Source organism: Salvelinus sp. IW2-2015, linkage group LG19, assembly GCF_002910315.2.
Source record: "Salvelinus sp. IW2-2015 linkage group LG19, ASM291031v2, whole genome shotgun sequence".
Lineage (NCBI taxonomy): Eukaryota > Metazoa > Chordata > Actinopteri > Salmoniformes > Salmonidae > Salvelinus > Salvelinus sp. IW2-2015.
This window is the reverse complement of record NC_036859.1, coordinates 31,857,798-31,878,897: the sequence shown is the minus strand read 5'-3', so window position 1 is coordinate 31,878,897 and position 21,100 is coordinate 31,857,798. Positions and strand designations below refer to the sequence as shown.

The 21,100-nt window shown below is 43.7% G+C and overlaps 1 protein-coding gene across 4 annotated transcripts in view; it reads right to left on the bottom strand.

Moving 5' to 3' along the window:
* Positions 1-21,100, bottom strand: part of LOC111979130 (CMP-N-acetylneuraminate-beta-1,4-galactoside alpha-2,3-sialyltransferase) — a 120,026-nt gene that overhangs the window by 56,076 nt on the left and 42,850 nt on the right. Inside the window, exons 3-7 of one of the 4 annotated variants that reach the window (XM_024009441.2) lie at positions 16,516-16,569; positions 15,996-16,043; positions 14,036-14,078; positions 11,369-11,461; positions 6,780-6,874 (exon numbers count right to left, since the gene is read on the bottom strand). In XM_024009441.2, the coding sequence (XP_023865209.1) occupies positions 6,780-6,874; positions 11,369-11,461; positions 14,036-14,078; positions 15,996-16,043; positions 16,516-16,569 (333 nt within the window). The remainder of the gene's footprint in view (positions 1-6,779; positions 6,875-11,368; positions 11,462-14,035; positions 14,079-15,995; positions 16,044-16,515; positions 16,570-21,100) is intronic. The other 3 variants (XM_024009443.2, XM_024009444.2, XM_070448970.1) reach the window with 3 other exon arrangements.

Below are 21,100 nucleotides of genomic sequence, written 5' to 3'. Positions count from 1 at the left end.
ACACCTCTCGTTCAAGTGGTTTTTCCTTAAATTTTTTACTATTTTCTACATTGTAGAATAATAGTGTGAAGACATCAAAACTATAAAATAACACATACAGTGGGGCAAAAAAGTATTTAGTCAGCCCACTCAATTGTGGCAAGTTCTCCCACTTAAAAAGATGAGAGAAGCCTGTAATTTTCATCAATAGGTACACTTCAACTATGACAGACAAAATGAGAAAAAAAAATCCAGAAAATCACATTGTAGGATTTTAATGAATTTATTTGCAAAATTTATGGTGGAAATAAGTATTTGGTCAATAACTAAAAGTTTCTCAATACTTTTGTTATATACCCTTTGTTGCAATGACAGAGGTCAAACGTTTTTCTGTATGTCTTCACAAGGTTTTCACACACTAGTTGCTGGGTATTTTGCCCCATTCCCTCCATGCAGATCTCCTCTAGAGCAAGTGATGTTTTTGGGGCTGTTGCCTGGGCAACACGGACTTTCAACTCCCTCCAAAGATTTTCTTGGGGGTTGAGATCATGGAGACTGGCTAGCCTACCAGGACCTTGAAATGCTTCTTATGAAGCCCACCTCCTCTCGTCTCGCGGCGCCGGTGTGTTGGAGATCATATGTATGCTGACAAGACCCAAGCCACGTTTTCATATTCAATGCCCTTTGCTGATGGAAGGAGGTTTTCACTCAAAATCTCACGATACATGGCCCCATTCATTATTTAATTTTACACGGATGTCGTGCGCCTGGTCATTTGAGAAAAACAGCCCAAAGTGCGATGTTCCACCCCATGACTTTCACAGTAGGTATGGTGTTCTTGGATGCAACTCAGCATTCTTGTCCTCCACACGCACGATACTGGTTTTTATCCAAAAAGTTCTATTTTTGGTCTTTCATCTGACATATGATCTTTCCCCAATCTTCTTGCTGGATCAATCCAAATTGCTCTCTAGCAAACTTCAGACGGGCCTGGACATATCTGGCTTAAGGCAGTGTGACACGTCTGGCACTGCAGGACTTTGAGTATCGGCGGCGTAGTGTGTTACTGATGGTAAGCGCTTTGTTACTTTGTCCAGCTCTCTGCAAGGTCATTCACTAGGTCCCCGTGTGGTTCTGGGATTTTGCTCACCGTTCTTGTGATCATTATGACCCCACGGGGGTGAGATCTTGCGTGGAGCCCCAGATCGAGGGAGATTATCAGTGGTCTTGTATGTCTTCAATTTCCTAATAATTGCTTCCCACAGTTGATTTTCTCAAACCAAGCTGCTTACCTATTGCAGATTCAGTCTTCCCAGCCTGGTGCAGGTCTACAATTTTGTTTTCTGGTGTCCTTTGACAGCTCTTTGGTCTTGGCCATAGTGGAGTTTGGAGTGTGACTGTTTGAGGTTGTGGACAGGTGTCCTTTTATACTGATAACAGTTCAAACAGGTGCCATTAACTAGGTAACGAGTGGAGGACAGAGGAGCCTCAAAGAAGAAGTTACAGGTCTGTGAGAGCCAGAAATCTTGCTTGTTTTGTAGGTGACCAAATACTTATTTTCCACCATATTTGCAAATAAATTCATTAAAAATCCTACAATGTGATTTTTCTGGATTTATTTTCCTAATTTTGTCTGTCATAGTTGAAGTGTACCTATGATGAAAATTACAGGCCTCATCTTTTTAAGTGGGAGACATGCACAATTGGTGGCTGACTAAATATTTTTTTGCCCCACTGTATGGAATCATGTAGTAACCAAAAGTGTTAAATTAAAATACATTTTATATATTTGAGATTCTTCAAAGTAGCCATCCTTTGACTTGATGACAGCTTGCACACTCTTGCATTCTCTCAACCAGCTTCATGAGGTAGTCACCTGGAATGCATTTCAATTGATAGGTGTGCCTTCTAAAAGTTAATTTGTGGAATTTCTTTCCTTCTTAATGCGTTTGAGCTAATCAGTTGTGTTGGTACAAGGTGGGGGGGGGGGGGGGGGTATACAGAAGATAAGCCTCTATACAGAAGATAGCCCTATTTGGTAAAAGACCAAGTCCATATTATGGCAAGAACAGCTCAAATACGCAAAAAGACATGAAGGTCAGTCAATACAGAACATTTCAAGAACTTTGAAAGTCCCTTCAAGTGCAGTCGCAAAAACCATCAAGCGCTATGATGAACCTGGCTCTCATGAGGACCGCCTCCAACTCAATCATCAAGTTTGCACACGACACAACAGTAGTAGGCTTGATTACCAACGATGATGAGACAGTTTACAGGGAGGWGGTGAGGGATCTGGGAGTGTGGTGCCTGGAAAATAACCGCTAACTCAACATCAACAAAACAAAGGAGATGATCGTGGACTTCAGGAAACAGCAGAGGGTGCACCCCCCTATCTACATCGACAGGACTGCAGTGGAGAAGGTGGAAAGCTTCAAGTTTCGTACACATCAATGACCAAACTGAAATGGACCACCCACACAAACAGTGTGGTGAAGAAGGCGCAACAGAGCCTCTTCAACCTCAGGAGGCTAAAGAAATGTGCCTTTCACCTAAAACCCTCACAAACGTTTACAGATGCACAATTGAAAGTATCCTGTCGGGCTGTATCACCGCCCGGTGCAACCGCAAGGCTCTCCAGAGGGTGGTGCCGTCTGCCCAACGCATTACCAGGGGCAAACTACCCGCCCTCCAGGACACCTACACCACCCGGTGTCACAGGAAGGCCAAAAAGATCATCAAGGACATCAACCACCCGAGCCACTGCCTGTTCACCCCGCTATCATCCAGAAGGCGAGGTCAGTACAGGTGTATCAAAGCTGGGGCCGAGAGACTGAAAAACAGCTTCTATCTCAAGGCCATCAGACTGTTACACAGCCATCACTAACACATTAGAGGCTGCCTATAGGCATAGACCAGAGATCACTGGCCACTGTAAGGAATGGAACACTAGTCACTTTAATAATGTTTACATATCTGGCATTACTCATCAAGGCAAAGGGTGGCTATTTGAAGAATATCAAATGTATTTTGATTTGTTTAACACTTTTTTGGTTACTACATGATTCCATATGTGTTATTTCATAGTGTTGATGTCTTCACTATTATTCTACAATGTAGGAAATAGTAAAAAAATAAGAACTCTTGAATGAGTAGGTGTTATATAACGTTATACCGGTAGTGTATATCTTTTGTCCAATTTATCCAACAAAGTGATCTTCGAAAGAATCACTGATTTGCATGTACAGTACATGACCAAAAGTATGTGGAGACCTGCTCGTCAAACAGCTCATTCCAAAATAATGGGCATTAATATGGAGTGGATCCCCCGTTTGCTGCTGTAACAGCCTMCACTGTTCTGGGAAGGCTTTCCACTCWGTTGGAACATTGCTGTGGGGACTTGCTTSCATTCAGCCATAAGAGCATTAGTGAGGTCGGCACTTATGTTGGGCTGTCGCATTCGGCGTTCCAATTCATCCCAAARGTGTTYGGAGGGGATGAAGTCATGGTTCTGTGCAGGCCAGTCAAGTTCTTCCATACCGATCTCAACAAACTATTTCGGTATGGACCTCACTTTGTGCACGGGGGCATTGCCATGCTGAAACAGGAAAGGGCCTTCCCCAAACTGTTGCCATAAAGTTGGAAGCACAGAATTKTCTMGAATGTCATTGTRTGCTGTAGTGTTAAAATGTCCCTTCACTGGAACTAAGGGGACTAGCCTGAACCATGAAAAACATCCCCAGACCATTATTCCTCCACTACCAAACTTTACAATTGGCACTATGCATTGGGGCAGGTAGCGTTCTCCTGGCATCCGCCGTTCTCCTGGCATCCTGGCATCCGCCAGATTAATCCGTCGGACTGCCAGATGGTGCAGTGTGATTCATCACTCCAGAGAACAATGGAGGCAAGCTGTACACGACTCYAGCCGATGATTGGCATTGAGCATGGTGATCTTAGGCTTGTGTGCGGCTGCTCTGCCATGGAAACCCATTTCATGAAGCTCCAGACGGACAGTTCTTGTGCTGACGTTGCTTCCAGAGGCAGTTTGGACCTCGGTAGTGAGTGTTGCAACCAAGAAGAGATGATTTWTACACGCTGTGCGCTTCAACACTCGGTGGTCCTGTCTGCGAGGCTGTGTGGCCTACCACTTCGTGGCTGAGCCGTTGTTGCTCCTAGATGTTTCAATTTCACAATAACAGCACTTACATTTGACCGGGKCAGCTCTAGCGGGGCAGAAATTTAACGAACTAACTTGTTGGAAAGGTGGCATCCTATGACATATCTGGCATTACTTTCAACATGACGGTGCCACGTTGAAAGTAACTGAGCTCTTCAGTAAGKCCATTCTACTGCCAAAGTTTGTCTATGGAGATTGCATGGCTGTGTGCTCGATTTTWTACACCTGTCAGCAACGGTTGTGGCTGAAATAGCCGAATCCACTAATTTGAAAGGGTGTCCACATACTTTTGTATATATAGTGTATAATCACATTTAAGCATCTACATGGGTCTCTTGCAAGAGTAATGCAGCAGGCTTACAGCTTTATCCCTCTAATGATTAAAAAGCAGAAAAGTAGCAGCGGCCCATTGTTTGGACAAGGTGTCGATGTCCGGCATCAAGCATCACCTCGGGTAGCAAAAACAGAGGACCAGACCACACCCGACTCGAGGGGGTGAGAAATCGCAGATGGGAAGTTTTCTTCAAGGGGGGAGACATGAYGGCTAATTGTTATTAGCGACTAGGATAAACACTTCAGCCAAGTATGTCTGGGCAGCAGCTCAGACAAATAACCATCGCCTTGACGTACACGGTTCTGGCGATGAAAATCTTCAGCTGAAATATGGAAGAGGGACTGGAGGTCTCTGATAATTATGCTACAGCATGCAGCTATAGAGCAGAGTATACAAAAGGTAAAGGTAAACATCGAAGACTGGTCAATCTAACATTAATACATCTTCAATGCTTATGAATCACTTGGGATTGACAAAGAGCATAATTGTATACAGGTCAGAAATATCTCAACTTTATCAAACTATCTATTCTAGGTGCATTGTGGTCTGGTCAGTTGGTCTAGGCCAGCGGTCCCCGGCCCGGTGATTGGGAAACCCTGGTCGAAGGCCAGCGGTCCCCGGCCCGGTGATTGGGAAACCCTGGTCTAGGCCAGCGGTCCCCGGCCCGGTGATTGGGAAACCCTGGTCTAGGCCAGCGGTCCCCGGCCCGGTGATTGGGAAACCCTGGTCTAAGGCCAGCGGTCCCCGGCCCGGTGATTGGGAAACCCTGGTCTAGGCAATCCAAAAGCGTAGCTCCGATGCACATGGGGATATCCTTGGTTTGTCTATATGACAGTCAGAGGCTTAGACATGACTAGCTAAAGTCAAGGGGTACAAAAGGAGAAGAATTCAAATGGACTTTGCTTTGAATGGGAAGGTATCTTAAACAATGGGTGACACTGTAGCAATAATTGAGCAATTCCCTTTATGCAACTAAATTGATACTTAAATGTGTATAAACAATATTTTAACATATTAGTAATATTTAAAAAGAATCAGGGCTAGGTTTTATATTACCTTATTATCCTGAATGAACTAGCCCTATCCAAAAGATGTCATGAGTCATGTTAATGTAACATTGCAGGGAATTAGCTTAAAAACRGACATTTCCCTAAACAAAAAAGCTAAACAAATGAATCATTAATTGGGTGTTGGGGGAGGGCATGAAATAGGGGTACCTGAAATGTGGGGGTCTTGAAATAGGGGTCCCTGGGGGGAAATGGTTAGGAACCGCTTGCTTTAGGTGGTAAAAAAGGTCCCTGTAAAAAATGCTCCACATGCTGGCCTTCACCTGCATAAAGTCTAGCGAACAAGACTGTTTCAGGTAAACCTCCGTGGCAGCTTGGCAGCAAAAATAAAATGTTTATTTTCATGCTTAACATTTTTTAGGGATTCTAATTTGGAATCCTTTGTGGAGTGCAATTCAAGATCCACACGTATTACCTCTCCATACAGATAAAAGGGAAACAGTACTGCAGTCACCATCCGTGGAGAAAACAGAAACCAGGTGTAGCGTGCACACAAGGTGCTCGCCTTTGAAAACCAGCGTGTGAGAGTGGGCAGAGGGCCCTTGCCAGAGCACATAGGTAACATTCAGTGTACCTTTACCCTCACTTCGTTCATAAGTATTGGAAAATMTGCAAGAGGATGCACCCAGGCCACACCCTTTTTACCTCATCTTCCCAATTCGGATATGCATTTCGCCATACATTTAGGATGGGTGTTGAAGTTAGAAAATGCCATAGAAGTTTGTAGAAGTTCAGAGAAACTGAAAAGTGCCGTCTCGCTATCCAGATGTTGCCGTAGCAAGAAATGTTCTGTAGTATTCATGCATCCCATCCTCACCCTCTACCCTGCACCCCACCCCAGGTAATGGCACGGTCAGAGGCAGTGTGTGGAGACATCAGAGAGCATGACAGGAGCAGAATTAGGCCAATTAGGCCAGGAGGGCTGTTCTGCCAGCTCTATCACCAAGAGTAAAGATGTGCTAACTGATGCGTGGTGATAAGGATGGTAGAGCCCTGRCACCCTCTTCTCTTTAGCTTACCTATCCAGCCCAAACCACCATCCATACACAGATCCAAAACCACCATGACAAGTTAATGACACATCCATTGCCATCAATGAGATACATGGATGGGGGCATAGTGACTTACAGGAGAAATTAGTGTTAAGTGCCTTGCTCAAGGGCYCATTGACAGATGGGGGCATAATCCAATTTGTGCACRTTAGACACGCAATGTGTCTTACCTTGTGTTTTGAATCCAAATGGAGGTAAGTAACTGCTGACTTTGGCCAGACGCTTGAAGTTCCGGTCGAGAAACATRGGAGCTGGCTTCATGAACCTGTGAGAACAGCAGAGAAGAACGGGAGAGATTATATTTTAGAGAAGGACTTCAGTTTGTCTGTTCACCCATGAGCAGGTCCAGGAGGACTAAAGTTAAACAAAATAGGTCCACTTTCGTGTTTTGTTGACTTAGTCACACCCTCTCATTTCCAGATGCATAGTTCAAAAGCCAGCCAAACCCTTGTCCTATTCCAGATAACGTGCTGTGAGAGATCCACCACAGATAACGTGCTGTGTTAATCAAGTTAGATTGACACACGTCAATGAGCAACGGAGTTKACCTGAACGCCCATGCACAGGTGAGTGAGTGAGGGATCAAGCGGAGAACATGTGTCTGGGGGTACACCACCACAATGTCTCGCAGGACACTAGTTTTTTTCTAAAAGCGTTTATTTTCTCGTCCTCCCCGAGAAGGACGTGGCCCCCACTCATCTCTGCCGTGACCCCTAGGGCTCTGGTGTGAATGTCCTGCCAGGAGTTAAAGACACTGGGCCGTAAGAGGAGACGCTTGTTCCACTCATCAATCTAACAACGTCATCCCACTTTTCCGCTTCGCCCCGTTCCCCAAACCTATCCTGCACACACAGAGAGCAAAACGGGCTGGCTCAAGGGAGGAAAAGAAATAACACAGGGGAGAAAGAGAACAAGCCTCCTGCATGTACCCTCATTGACAAAGTTTTTTTTCCCAGGAAAAGGTCTAAATCATTCTTGACGCATAGTTTGGGTATACGTGTCCTGACGATGTATTGATGTCAGTGTTTTTCTGTCCCAGATGATTTGGGGCCTGGCTGTTTCGAGGAAGGGGCCTGGCCGTTTTACTCAAGAGGGCAGTGTTGATTGGTAATCTGTGCAGAAACAGTTGGCGCACTAGCAAAGTACTCCGACACCAACCTAGTTAGTTACAGGTATGTACAGAAACGAAGCAAACAACAAAAATCATCCTTTGAAGAGTTGAAAACATTTTTATACGCCAGGAAAATGTGCCATGACATTATAAACCCACTTTCCCCTGCCCTCGGAGGCTTCAAATAAAACAAAATCGCGTTTGGCATACTCAAAGAAGCTGTGACTTAAGGGTACACAGTACATTTAAGCATTTCCACCCCTGGCCCCTGGCTGTGATGACTCCCCCTTTGATAAAGCCCTCCTCTCAAATCAGAAGTAGCCACTTCCCCCGGTCAGGCCCCTCGGACCTGGGCTGTACGTGCTGCTTCTGGAAGTGTGGCCGGACGATGGATGTCTGTTTTTATRACCTGCTGTCTCGCTGGGGAGAGCACAGGGGTTGTCGTTTAACAAGCCTGCAGCTCCAATGCTCCACTTTTACAGCTCGCAGTGAAGGTTTTCACAACAAGCTCGCAGACTGGCATTTAAACAGAGGGGGATAACAAGGACATTACTGGTCCTAGGATGGTTTATGTCAGACACTATTCTTGCGGAGAAATTATTTGTATGACTAGTAGCWATTTTTTTTTTTTTAAGTGAGTTTGGTAAAAAGTTGATTACATTTTGGTGATTCTAATCAGAAAATGTTTGAAATGCAATATTAATTACATGATAAACCCWTTTAAAGTACTTACCACCTTCCTAATAAGAACAATTAATTTGGCATCACATGAAAACGTAACACTCGACAAGAGATCCTAATTATATGTCTATACAACACCGGTAGCTTCTCATTTTRAACTGACAATAACAAGACATTCTATACAACTCACAGGCCGGGGCGCAAACCACAACATGTCCTCCACAWCATCTGAAGGAAGAACTCAGTGGCTTAACTAACCCCTAGTGGGGCTGTGTCTACAGCCATGGGCCAKTTTAACCAACCTCTAGTTATGGCTGCCCAGTTTACAGTTTAGTAATTTAGCAAACACTCTTATTGCTCCTGTAAATCGCTCGGGATTAGTGTGAAGTGCCTTGCTCAAGAGCACATTGACATATTTTTCACCTAGTCTGCTCAGGGATTTGAACCCGCGACATTTCGGTTTCTGCCCCAATGATCTTAACCGCTAGGCTACCTGCCRCCAGTTAAGTGCGACAAGTCAAGCAGAAGATGGCTAACACCAAAGGAATCCGAGTCCGCTATCAGATTACCAGACTTCACTTCCTACTAAGCGTGTCTGAAATCAATGACCAAACATGTTTAACAAGAGCCGCTTTTCAACTTCCCAAAATGTTACACTTCCCCCAAACTCCTTMATTGCACTTGAGGCACAAGTTGTACCAGTGTCAGAAGGGAGAAAAAAKAAGAAGTCAGTCATGTCTGACTCTTCATCTCTCTCGATCTCTCTCCTCACATCACCTGACAGAGAAGTTGACCCTTGCCAACACAAACCACAATTCAACAACATGTGGCTACAGGGGCCCAGCCGCAGTATAAATAACTGGGACAGTCAAGAGTCTCCTAGTCCATGGACAATTGGACAGACAGGGATCTGGTCTGCTTGTCTTAAAGAGAGAGGGCTCCCAAAACGTGAGGCCAGGGCACATTGTGCTCATTTCCTCTCACTGGGGGCCATATTTTCATAACCGCTCCGCTCAAGTTCACCGCCAACACTTGATTTAGGGCTCCAATACAAACAGTTTGGCGTGAGGGGAGGTGTTGAAAATATTGTATTCCGTGGGGCAGGGCCTTTTGGAAGAGAACAAACAAGGAGAATGGAGGGGGTGGGGTCTCACTTCAGGAGGTTGAGTCTCACTTCAGGAGGTTGAGGGGAGGGGGTTTATCTGGCCAAGTTAACTGTCAGTGGATATACTTTGTTTCTACTACAGATTAAATAATTAATGTGAAATTCAATTTGCCAAGAAGAAAAAGTAGGCGACGTTTTTACGTGAATCATCAACTTATTTGGTCATGAGTGACACCAAAAAATGGATTTAGATCTGGCATACAGAGCTGGGGATGCCACTCATCTATGTGAGTGGGCTGACAGGGAAGCAAAGTGGCCAAAAAGAGGTAGCSATTTGCTTATTTAGATTTGGTATCTGTGGTTGCACATGTATGAACGAACCAGACATTTAGCGTTTTCACACATGGCACTCATCAAACTCTAACAGGACATCTAACAGATACACAACTTTGTCACTATAAGTCATTAATTGTACTAACTGAATTGTGTTACTGATGTGAATGTGGTAATAATCAACTCTGTCCCATAGGGGGCTGTTTGTAGGGAACTTTGAACCGACACGTGTGGCTGATTAGAGGAAGTCGTTGGGAGACATCGTTAACACATCGCCTCGTAGWTGGACGGGCCTGAAAACCAGACGGCTTCTTCTTTAACGACTGCTGTAATTTAGCAGCGCCCCAACATAGCTCGCCCAAAGTTATGATTACTATCTGACTCCAGAGAAAAGGCCTAAGAATATTTGTGTAACACACCCTGACGACCGCTTTTGGTTTCCGTATGAGAGTCATAGTTAACCATACAAATATGTTGTTTCAGAAAGAATAAGAAACWCAAAATACAAGAAATATCCTGTCTTTCTTCGTCATTCAAAACTGTCTAACCCAATTGAAGCATTCTGTACCACTGCTAGCTGTCTTTTTGCAGACTATGCATCATCACAGCATCATCGTACATTATGTTAAGATGGAGTCRCCATCTTCCACATTTAGGGGCAGCTGAGGAAAAATGCTCCGGGCCATTGTTCTGCTATGTTCAACATGTCCCCAGACCTGCTGAGCACTCATGAGACAATGACCCATGGCTGGAGAGGAGACGGTGTAGGGATGGCATCAAAGGCCCAGTGACATCACRGAGGGCCGTCGAATGTTCCGTGAAGGAAGATGTGATGAGTCATGCCCTCCTGGACAGGAAGACATTGCCCCTCCGACAAAAGGCTAATTTCTGGCATCCATTTAAAATGGGGTAGGACGGGGGCTACGCTCTCCCAACATAAATCCTTTTGTGTTCGGAAAGCTGACGAGGACATGGCATAGTGCAAGGTTCCTCAGCTGGCAGCCCGATTTTATTTGTCCCCAAGTATTCCCACGCATAATAGAGAAATATCTGTGATCGTATACAAATGTAAGCAAGGCCTGAAATKACRTTTTAGTGAAATATTATATCCATTTGGGYTTCTTGCAGTCAATTTGCAGTCCACAAATGATTTGTAATTATGTTCCAGCCCCCTAACCATCTGYCCGCGGCTGAATGTAGTTGATCCTGGTATAGTGTGTGTAGTGAGGATATAAATTAATGACTAAAAGATTGTGTGGGAATGTGGGGGCTTTTATTCCCCCCGTAGGCCATGCTGGCTGGAGTAATGTCATAACGTCTCTAGGGGTGCGTCTCAATAGCTTAGAGTTGCTGCCTCTCCTGAACTCCTCTCCTTCAATGGCACTAAACTGATATAAAACATTTGGCTTCACCTGACCAGTTTTTTTCAACAGTGCAAAGTACGAAGGAATGGAGACAAGGAGAGGAATCCTCTTAAGACTCAACATGCACCCAAGGACTCTAATCAAACCCTGGAGAGAGTTTCTCACTTTGGATAGATGGCAGTCATCTTGGCAGCTGCGTAGCCTGGCTTGCACACTCCTTCGCTGAGGTTGCCATACTTGTACGCCAATTCTGCTGACCTGCAAATGTCACCAASAGGGAAGGACAAAAGGTTATTAGATGAGAATGAGAACAACATGAMCAGATAACACTGCACTTCCACACAATCCAATTTAGACAAAGATCTCCMAGGAAGAAATAACAAAAAATAGTTTGAGATGATGTGGAGAGGAGAAAATAATAAATAAAATCAACATGTTCCCTTTAGCCCATCCTATGCTGGTCCTATCTATCCTATTTAGAGGTAAAGTAGGACTAGAGAGGTCACATTCTAACACTCCATCCAGCAGCTCCTTTTACCTCCTCCTCATTGCTATCATGCTCATGAATTAACCGCTATACGGCACGTGACTAGTTCAAATAAACAGGGGGAGGGGCTGCACTATGGGAGGCCTATCCGTCACACATAGGGAGTGTTGATGAGATGGGGGCATGGCAGGGTGAAGGGGGTGCGGTGCGTGCATGGACAGGCTACAGCTGGATTGGACTGGGCTGGAGTCTCTTGCTAACGTGCCATCTTTGCTAGGTCAGAGGAAGTGATCAGTTGGTGACCACTGCTGTAGGCAGTTGTAATAGCAGGTCCAGATGAGAACTTGCATTCAAACCATCTCCTGAAGTTGTGCCTATAGTGAGTGTCTTCAGAAYGTATTCACATCCCTTTACTTTTTCCACATTTTGTTGTGTTACAGCCTGAATTTAAAATAGATTAAATGTTGATGCTTTATCRCTGGCCTACACACAATTCCCCATAATGTCAAAGTCGAATTATGTTTTTAGAATTTTTACAAATTAAATAAAAATGAAAAGCTGAAATGTCTTGAGCCAATAAGTATTCAACCCTTTTGTTATGGCAAGCCTAAATAAAGTTCAGGAGTAAAAATGTCATTAAGTCACATAATAAGTTGCATGGAGTCACTGTGTGTAATAGTGTTTAACATGATTTTTGAATGACTACCTCATCTCTGTACCCCACACATACAATTATCTGTAAGGTCCGTCAGTCGAGCAGTGAATTTCAAACACATTTTCAACCACAAAGACCAGGGAGGTTTTCCAATGCCACCTATTGGTAAAAATAAAAAGCTGACATTGAATATCCCTTTGAGCATGGTGAAGTTATTAATTACACTTTGGATGTTGTATCAATACACCCAGTCACTACAAAGATACAGGCGTCCTTCCTAAGTCAGTTTCCGGAGARGAAGGAAACCACTCAGGGATTTCACGATGAGGTCAATGGTGACTTTAAAATAGTTAGATTTTAATGGCTSTGATAGGAGAAAACAGAGGATGGATCAACAACATTGTAGTTACTCCGCAGTACAACCCTAATTGACAGAGGGAAAAGAAGGTAGTCTGTACAGAAACAAAAAAAAAACAAGGCACTAAATTAATACTGCAAAAATAATGGCAAAGCAATTAACACTTTGTATTCAGSGCAAAAAGTTATGTTTGTGGCAAATCTAATACATTACAGAGTACCACTATCCATATTTCAAGCATAGTGGTGGCTGCATCATGTTATTGGTATGATTGTAATTGTTAAGGACTGGGGAATTTTTCAGGATAAAAATAAAACAGAATGGAGCTAAGCAGGGCAAAATCCCAGAAAAAAACCTTGTTCAGTCAGCTTTCCACCAGACACTGGGAKATTCACCTTTCAGCAGGACAATAACCTAAAACACAAGGCTAAATCTACACTGGAGTTGCTTACCAAGAAGACAGTAAATGTTCCTGAGTGGCCGAGTCACAGTTTACATACATCTATTTGAAAACTGAATTTGTGGTCTGGCARTGATCAACAATCAGATTGACAGAGCTTGAAGAATTTTGAAAATAATAAATGGGCGGCAGGTGGCCTAGTGGTTAGAGCGTTGGGCCAGTAACCGAAAGGTTGCTAGATCGAATCCCCGAGCTGACAAGGTAAAAATCTGTCGTTCTGCCCCTGAACAAGGCAGTCATTGTAAATAAGAATTTGTTCTTAACTGACTTGCCTAGTTAAATAAACGTTAAATAAAACAAAAAATTGTTGCACAATCCAGGTGCAGAAAGCTCTTAGAAACTTACCCAGAAAGACTCACAGCTGTAATCGGTCTACAAAGTATTGACTTATGTACATTTGAATACTCATGTAGTGGTAGAGGGGTGATGAGAATTTAAGTTTACAGTGGGAGCGTCAACACAGACATGCCAACAAAATACAATTACTCAAGTTTGCATATAAGCCATACCAACACCTATGTATCTAAACACACATCGTCATATAGGGATTGATGAGGGGTTATAATAATTCGACCCAGCATAATTGCTTGGTGTAAAGTTGGCTAAAATAATTCTAATKAATCATGTTTATTTGAATTGACTAGCGATGCAAATGAGATTAATAGGTCACAATACTAATATTCAGGCAACTAGTTCCAGTTCAGTTTCTGATTTGTTAAAACTGAATTTAGCCCATTCTTAAGATCAGACAACTAGCATCTGATAAATGGCATATGCATCTGCAGCATCTGCTACAACTATCAATTGGATGAAAGATGTTTCCCTTTRGGTTTAAAATGACATTATACTTTACAAAATGTAATTTTACTTACAACTTTCCATCCAGCTTCAGCAGAAAGCCCTGCTTATCATACACTATAAAGAAAGAAAGAGACAGAAAAGGGGTAAGAAATCAGAAATGAACAAACAGGATTCAAAATGGCTTGTGAACCAAGACTCATCCCATAGACGAAGACAGAGTGATCATCCATCCTCATCTTGAACATAGTCAACTATCGGCGTCGTAGCCATAGTTGTATATCTCTCGCCAAGTAAACAGCCTGTGGATTTTCATAAAGAAAAGAAACCAAAGTAAAACACTCCGTTGAAAGCAGGTTAGAGATCTTTGCAGCCRGTCAAACAAGCGGGTGTCAGGGAAAGTCAGCCAAAAACATTGCYGTGTTTCAAGTCCAAATGATAAGTTAAAAACAGCAGTTGTGGTTCACCTATGGAGGAGGACCGTGTGGGGTCGGTCCATAGGTGCCGTTTCAAGCGTCATCGGCATTTAGGYTTTTTTAGTAGCGAAGGGGAAAGAAGCGAAAGCCTAATGTCTAATATCTACCTGCTTTTTTCTGCTTGGACAAGAGAAAACGGTTAACAGCTTAGTAATAGTGTCCTTCAACAGGGAAATCAATTCCGCAAGAAAGTTATTTGAATTCCACTTCAGTCCGTTTGTGTACACGTATCCATCATTGTGACCTGGATGTGATTCGGCATGACGCCAATACACTACGAGGCATGCTGACTTAGTTCATATATCATTCTGTCAAAGCGTTAGGTCAACAGAATGGCCCAGGTCTCTGGAACCTACTGCTACTGAACTATTTCCATTGATCTGTGAAACACAGTGAAGAAGTGTTACTAGTGAATCTCTACTAGCTACTACAGCCTGCAATTATCCAGACCTTCACCATAACTCATAACTGAACTGCATCTTCTGATGAAGCCAGTAAATACTGAATATCTGTGACTGAATAAACATGTAAGGACAGTAATTACATAAATAACCCCTCATCAAAATAACACAATAAGCAAAAGGGGAGAAAGGGAAGCAGTACTCAGCGCTCCTGCGGTTGCACTGTGCCTTCAGATGGATGCTAGWGGAGAGAAGAGGAGGAGGCTGCCTTGAAAGATGGGCCATGGGTTTTAATGCAGCAGCTATGAGTGTGTGTGTGTATCATGTGTGTGGAAGGAAGCGCGTCGTAGCCAGAGCTGAGCAGAGGAAGCAGCAGGACCCTGCCTGTATCATAAACCTCGGCCACTTAAAACATCTAGTACCAGACACCCTTTAGACTCTTTGTCGCTGCTTAACCTTGAACTTGATGCCCCTTTTTAAAAGGCTGATACAGAGCTGCTGTTCTATGCTCAACAACAGGAGGGAGCTGTTGCATCATTCAATGGAGTGACATGAATGATTCAGCTGTGCTTTATTTGCTCCATTCACATCGGGATTATCAAACCAACTGAAACCCCACGGACACCAGTGCCATACGATGTCTGGGACTGGGGTGTGTGGTTGTTGACTTGGTTCAAAGGTTGAAGAGAAACAGAGTCACATTTGCCTGTCACACTCATTTCTCTCACCATGCCAATGTGACACATTTCAAAAACAGTTTGGGAGTTGGTCCAGTAGCCCTTTCCAGGGAAAGGGAGCCAAGCATGGGACCTTTGTAAAATCAGTGGTCAGCGACAGAGCCTTGCAGGGAGTCTGGCCAGGCACCATGTCCGACCCTGTAGTACTTGCCATCTGTCAAAGATCCAATTTACTGATACAGTTATCATAAATTACACCTTTAACCTTTGAAGACATAACTTGTAATTGGGATGATGTCGACCGCAGAGAAGCACTCTCTGCAAGAAACAAAATAGGGTAGGATTATCTTTGTGAGAAGCATGAACATCTTCTAGATGAGGAACCCCCCCCAACCTGGCTGGTGGGGTGTGATGTGTTCCAGGAGGCACATGGAGCTGTATTATTAAAGAGGGGTGGAGAGGGAGGGGGAAGGTTTGTACCTGAGCCTACTATTTGTCCCACGGTGAGAGCAACGTCCGCTTCCAACTCTGAAACACAAAAAGGGTCAGTTAGGCCCGGTCCGGTGGGGGTAACCACAGCAACCAGTGTCTGCAGCCCGATAGGTTTAGGCAGGAAATGTGCACAAGACACAAATCCCTAATACCACAGAGGCCAAGGAGGAAGAGGTTAGTCACGTTAGTAGACCAAGGTTCCATTAAAAACCAAGAGGCTGGATCCCCCAAATCAAGATGCCTACCCACTGTGCTGGTGATCATCTACAAAATGCACATTTACGATTATTTTAGTATTTGTTGTGGTTTCTGAAAGGTACCAGCAAAGACCACAGTACATGAGTGAATGAGTACATCCTGGTCAGAAAACAAGAGGAGAGGATCAAATGCAAGGCTTTTGTTGTAGAGTTAGTGGAAAGTTGTTATTCCAAAGTGAGCCCCTAAGCAGCCCAGTTGCACCACTTTCCCGCCATCACTCAATGTAAAGGGGGCTAGCGCCTCAGTCTACCTGTGGTGCTTTGACCTTTAGTCGGGACTATGAGAGTGGACTCCGAATCAATCTCTGCAAACAGAAGGGTTAGAGAGGACGTCAGATGAGACAGAATGTCCACTCAGCAACTGACACCGAGAGGGCTGGACAGGAAGAGTAGGCCTGGGAGTCAGGTAGAGCAGACGAGGACAAACCAGCAGACAGACAGTAGGATAGAAAACTCATTAACAGAGACGCATCTTATTGACTGTATTGTTTCTTTGCCCAACAAAGTATTTTCAAGACAGAGGCGGCTACTCCTACAATCTATTAGACTTTTAGGCAGGTTGAACTGGTCCATTACAGAATGCTGGACTCAAATGCAACTGTTGCCCATCAGGCGGGTAAAAAAATAAATTAAAAAAATGTCTTTAAAGGCACTGCGGACCCACCCTGACCTGTGAATCCCCCTGCTCCGTTCACRAATGTTGTTTGTTATCTTTACCAGTTGGCAACAGGTCCACATTTCCTTTCCACTTTTCCACTTACATTTGTCTTTTTCATTTGTATTTCAAAGAGATAAAAACGGTGAACTCTTGCATAACGAGGCACAAGTTCAAACAGAAYCATCCCAGGTCTTCAAAAGCAACAAAATGTTCCTCAATCAAAATAAGCAGAGGACAGCTGTCGTGTTCTTTTATCTAACTGCTGATGATTAAACACAACCAACAGGCCTCTGCTGAACAATGAGAAGGAAGACACACTGCAGTCTGTATGAACATGAAAGCAGAGCAGGGGGCAAGGGGATTCTAGGCCGGCAAACACTGGGTTGTTCGGTACTATCCTACTATTTAAGTGGAGACTGCACTAAAACTGCCATTTTACCAAACTTGAAAWCTATCCCTCAATGGTGCAACAAGTCGGTGTTAACACATTAAATACTCAATTAGGAAGTTATCTAATTGTATAGCCTAGCGTGCTTGCTGCCTTTCCCAAATTAAAACCTAGTCATGTGTAAGGCATCMTCACAGGAACCAGTCTACCACAAGAGAGTGATGTACCAAACATAGCAGTTTGAAATCCTTGGGCGGGCCGCATAAGTCCAAARTGTGAAAAAATATATCTATCCATTACATAACCAAAAGTATGTGGACACCTGCTTGTCGAACATTCATTCCAAATTCATGGGCATTAATATGGACTTGGTCCCCCTTTTGCTGCTATAACAGCCTCCACTCTTCTGGGAAGGCTTTCCACTAGATGTTGGAACATTGCTGCAGGGACTTACTTCCATTCAGCCACAAGTGCATTAGTGAGGTCGGGCACTGACGTTGGGCGATTAGGCCTGGCTCGCAGTCAGCATTCCAATTCATCCCAAAGGTGTTCGATGGGGTTGAGGTCAGGTCTCTGTGCAGGCCAGTCAAGTTCTTCCACACCGATCAACAAACCATTTCTGTATAGACCTTGCTTTGTGAACGGGGGCATTGTCATCTGAAACTTCCCCAAGCTGTTGCCACAAAGTTGGAAGCACAGAATAGTCTAAAATGTMATTGTATGCTGTAGCGTTAAGATTTCCCTTCACTGGAACTAAGGGGCCTAGCCCGAACCATGAAAAACAGCCCACGGCCATTATTTCCCCTCCACCAAACTTTACAGTTGGCACTATGCTTTCGGGCAGGTAGCGTTCTCTTGGCATCTGCCAAACCCAGATTCGTCTGTTGGACTGCCTGATTGGGAAGTGTGATTCATCACTCCAGAGAACACGTTTCCACTGCCCCCAGAGCCCAATGGCGGCGAGCTTTACACCACTCCAGCCGACGCTTGGCATTGCGCATTGTAGTCTTAGGCTTGTGTGAGGCTGCTCGGCCATGGAAACCCCTTTCATGAAGCACCCAAAGAACAGTTCATGTGCTAACGTTGCTTCCAAAAGCAGTTTGGAATTCGGTAGTGAGGGTTGCAACTGGACAGATGAGTTTTACGCGGTACGCGCTACAGCACTCGGCGGTCCCATTCTGTGAGCTTGTGCAGCTTACCACTTCACGGCTAAGCGGTTGTTGTTCCTAGACATTTCCACTTCACAATAACAGCACGTACAGTTGACCGGGGCAGCTCTAGCAAGGCAGAAATTTGACGAACAGACTTGTTGGAAAGGTGGCATCCTATGACGGTGCCACGTTGAAATTCACGGAGCTCTGTGGAGAATGCACGGCTGTGTGCTCGATTTTATAGCCAAATCCACTAATTTGAAGGGGTGTCTACATACTTGTGTACATAGTGTATATTATTATTATATATATTTTTTTTTTAAATAAAATTTTCAGGCTGGAAAAATATCGTGTCGACTTAAAACAACTAAAACCAGATAAAGGGAGTAGAAAATATAATGGACCAATATAGTTTTAAATAATAACATCTTTGAGAACTAAAATAAATAAATACTAAATAAATACAAATATAAGTATAAATACAAAAAGCTAAACAGTCAGGGAGAATTGAAAATTCCAAAAACAATTTAGCGGTATTAATTTTGTTATTATGTTTGAGCATAAGAACACAGCAAAATGGCAAAATGCATAGAATTGCAGGAAAATAGCTTTACAACTGCAAAATTCTCACTTCTATTGAAAAATGTGAAGAATTGCAGAATATTGGCTTAAAAAYGCAAAAATGTCTCTATACCACCAAGATGGGGGCCTCTACAATTCAGCCGAACCGACCACGCCCATTACCTCGCCATGGCCGTCGAATCCCCTCATGCCTTGCGGCCATTGTGCCATTGGGCTGAATATAGTAATTATAATTCCCTTCTCCCAGCTGCCTGCTCCGTAGCACCTCTCACTCACATGGCTCTCTCAGATATCTCAAATCTTATTAGCCAATGCACCTCACGTGTCCACGTCCTTCTCATAGTCATCACAGGTCTGACGGAGGCTACTAGTGAAGACAGACGGGGATGCGACTGCACGCGTCCTTCTTATCAARTTCCGAGGCGCATATTGAGGAAGAATTGTCCACGTTTACTTTGTCAGCCAACAAGATCAGTAATGAACAGAAAAATAACTAGCCTGTGTCAATCTACTATCCCCCATAGTACAAAAGTTKACCCATTCTATTAGTCAGCTTGTCGTTCTGTGCGAGAAATAAATCATCAAAAACTGGCTCTGGGACAGTTGTGGGACGACAGATCAAGTTAATACAACCACTTTCAAAAAAAAAAAATTAAAAGCAATGAGACTGAAGCAACAGATCAGAACTTTAAACTTAAAATGTGAATAAATTAACTTTAACATAATAAGAGCAACAATGATCACACAGCAGTAGTCTAGAAAAGCAAATGTTTCAAAATATAATTAAAGGGAAAACACCATTCTCCAAAGCGCAAATGTSAGCAGTTTCATATGACAGACTCAAATATCCTTTGGAAGTGTTTAAACAGGGAAGATGTAAATTATACAACTAGCATGGGATGTTAATGACAGGGATTGTGTCTTTGGAAAGAAAGTTGAGAACAATGAGATACTGGTTTCAATGGCATAAGAGGAAGAGTTTATAAAATAATTCCCTTAACATTCCTATGGTCGGAACACGGTAAGACATGCCTCATAAAATTACTCTCCAAAAAAAGTTCAGGTTAAAAAATTACGTTTATGGTTGAAAAGTTTTTAAATCTTGACTGCATCCGCTCAGATTGCAAGGTGGGTGTTGTGGTGTGCAACGGGCACTGGCCTTCCTGTCCTATCTGAGCGAACAGTGCCTCGGGTATGACAGAATCAAGCCTTTAGACGTTAATATGAATGATCCWACATTATATCTGTCAAACATGACTGCCGTTTAGACTATATACAGTGCTTTCAGGAAGTATGCATACCCCTCGACTTATTCCACATTTTGTTGTKWYAMWMTYWWWWYWMAAWRKRKAWWAAAAWAWAWAAAGTTAAATCTCCCCCATCTAGACACAATAACCCATAATGACAAAGTGAAAACACACATCTATATATAAACTCAGCAAAAAAAAGAAAYGTCCTCWCACTGTCAACTGCGTTTCTTTTCAGCAAACTTAACATGTGTAAATATTTGTAAGAACATAAGAAACAACAACTGAGCCACATGTCTATGGAACTTGTTCAGTTTAYATAACAGAAATTGAATAATGTGTCCCTGAACAAAGAGGGGGGGTCAAAATCAAAAGTAACAGTCAGTATCTGGTGTGGCCCCCAGCTGCATTAWGTACCGCAGTGCATCTTCTCCTCATTGACTGCACCAGATTTGCCCATTCTTGATGTGAGACGTTACCACACTCTTCCACCAAGGCACCCACCAAGGCACCTGCAAGTTCCCGGACATCCAACAGGTCCCAGACGTGCACAATGGGATTGAGATCCGCGCCCTTCGCTGGCCATGGCAGAACACTGACATTCCTGTCTTGCAATGACAACAAGCTCAGTCCAATGATGCTGTGACACACAGCCCCAAACCATGAAGGACCCTCCACCTCGATCCCGCTCCAGAGTACAGGCCTTGGTGTACTCCTCATTCCTTTGACGATAACCGCGATTCCGACTATCACCCCTGGTGAGACAAAACCGTGACTCGTCAGTGAAGAGTACTCTTTGCCAGTCCTGTC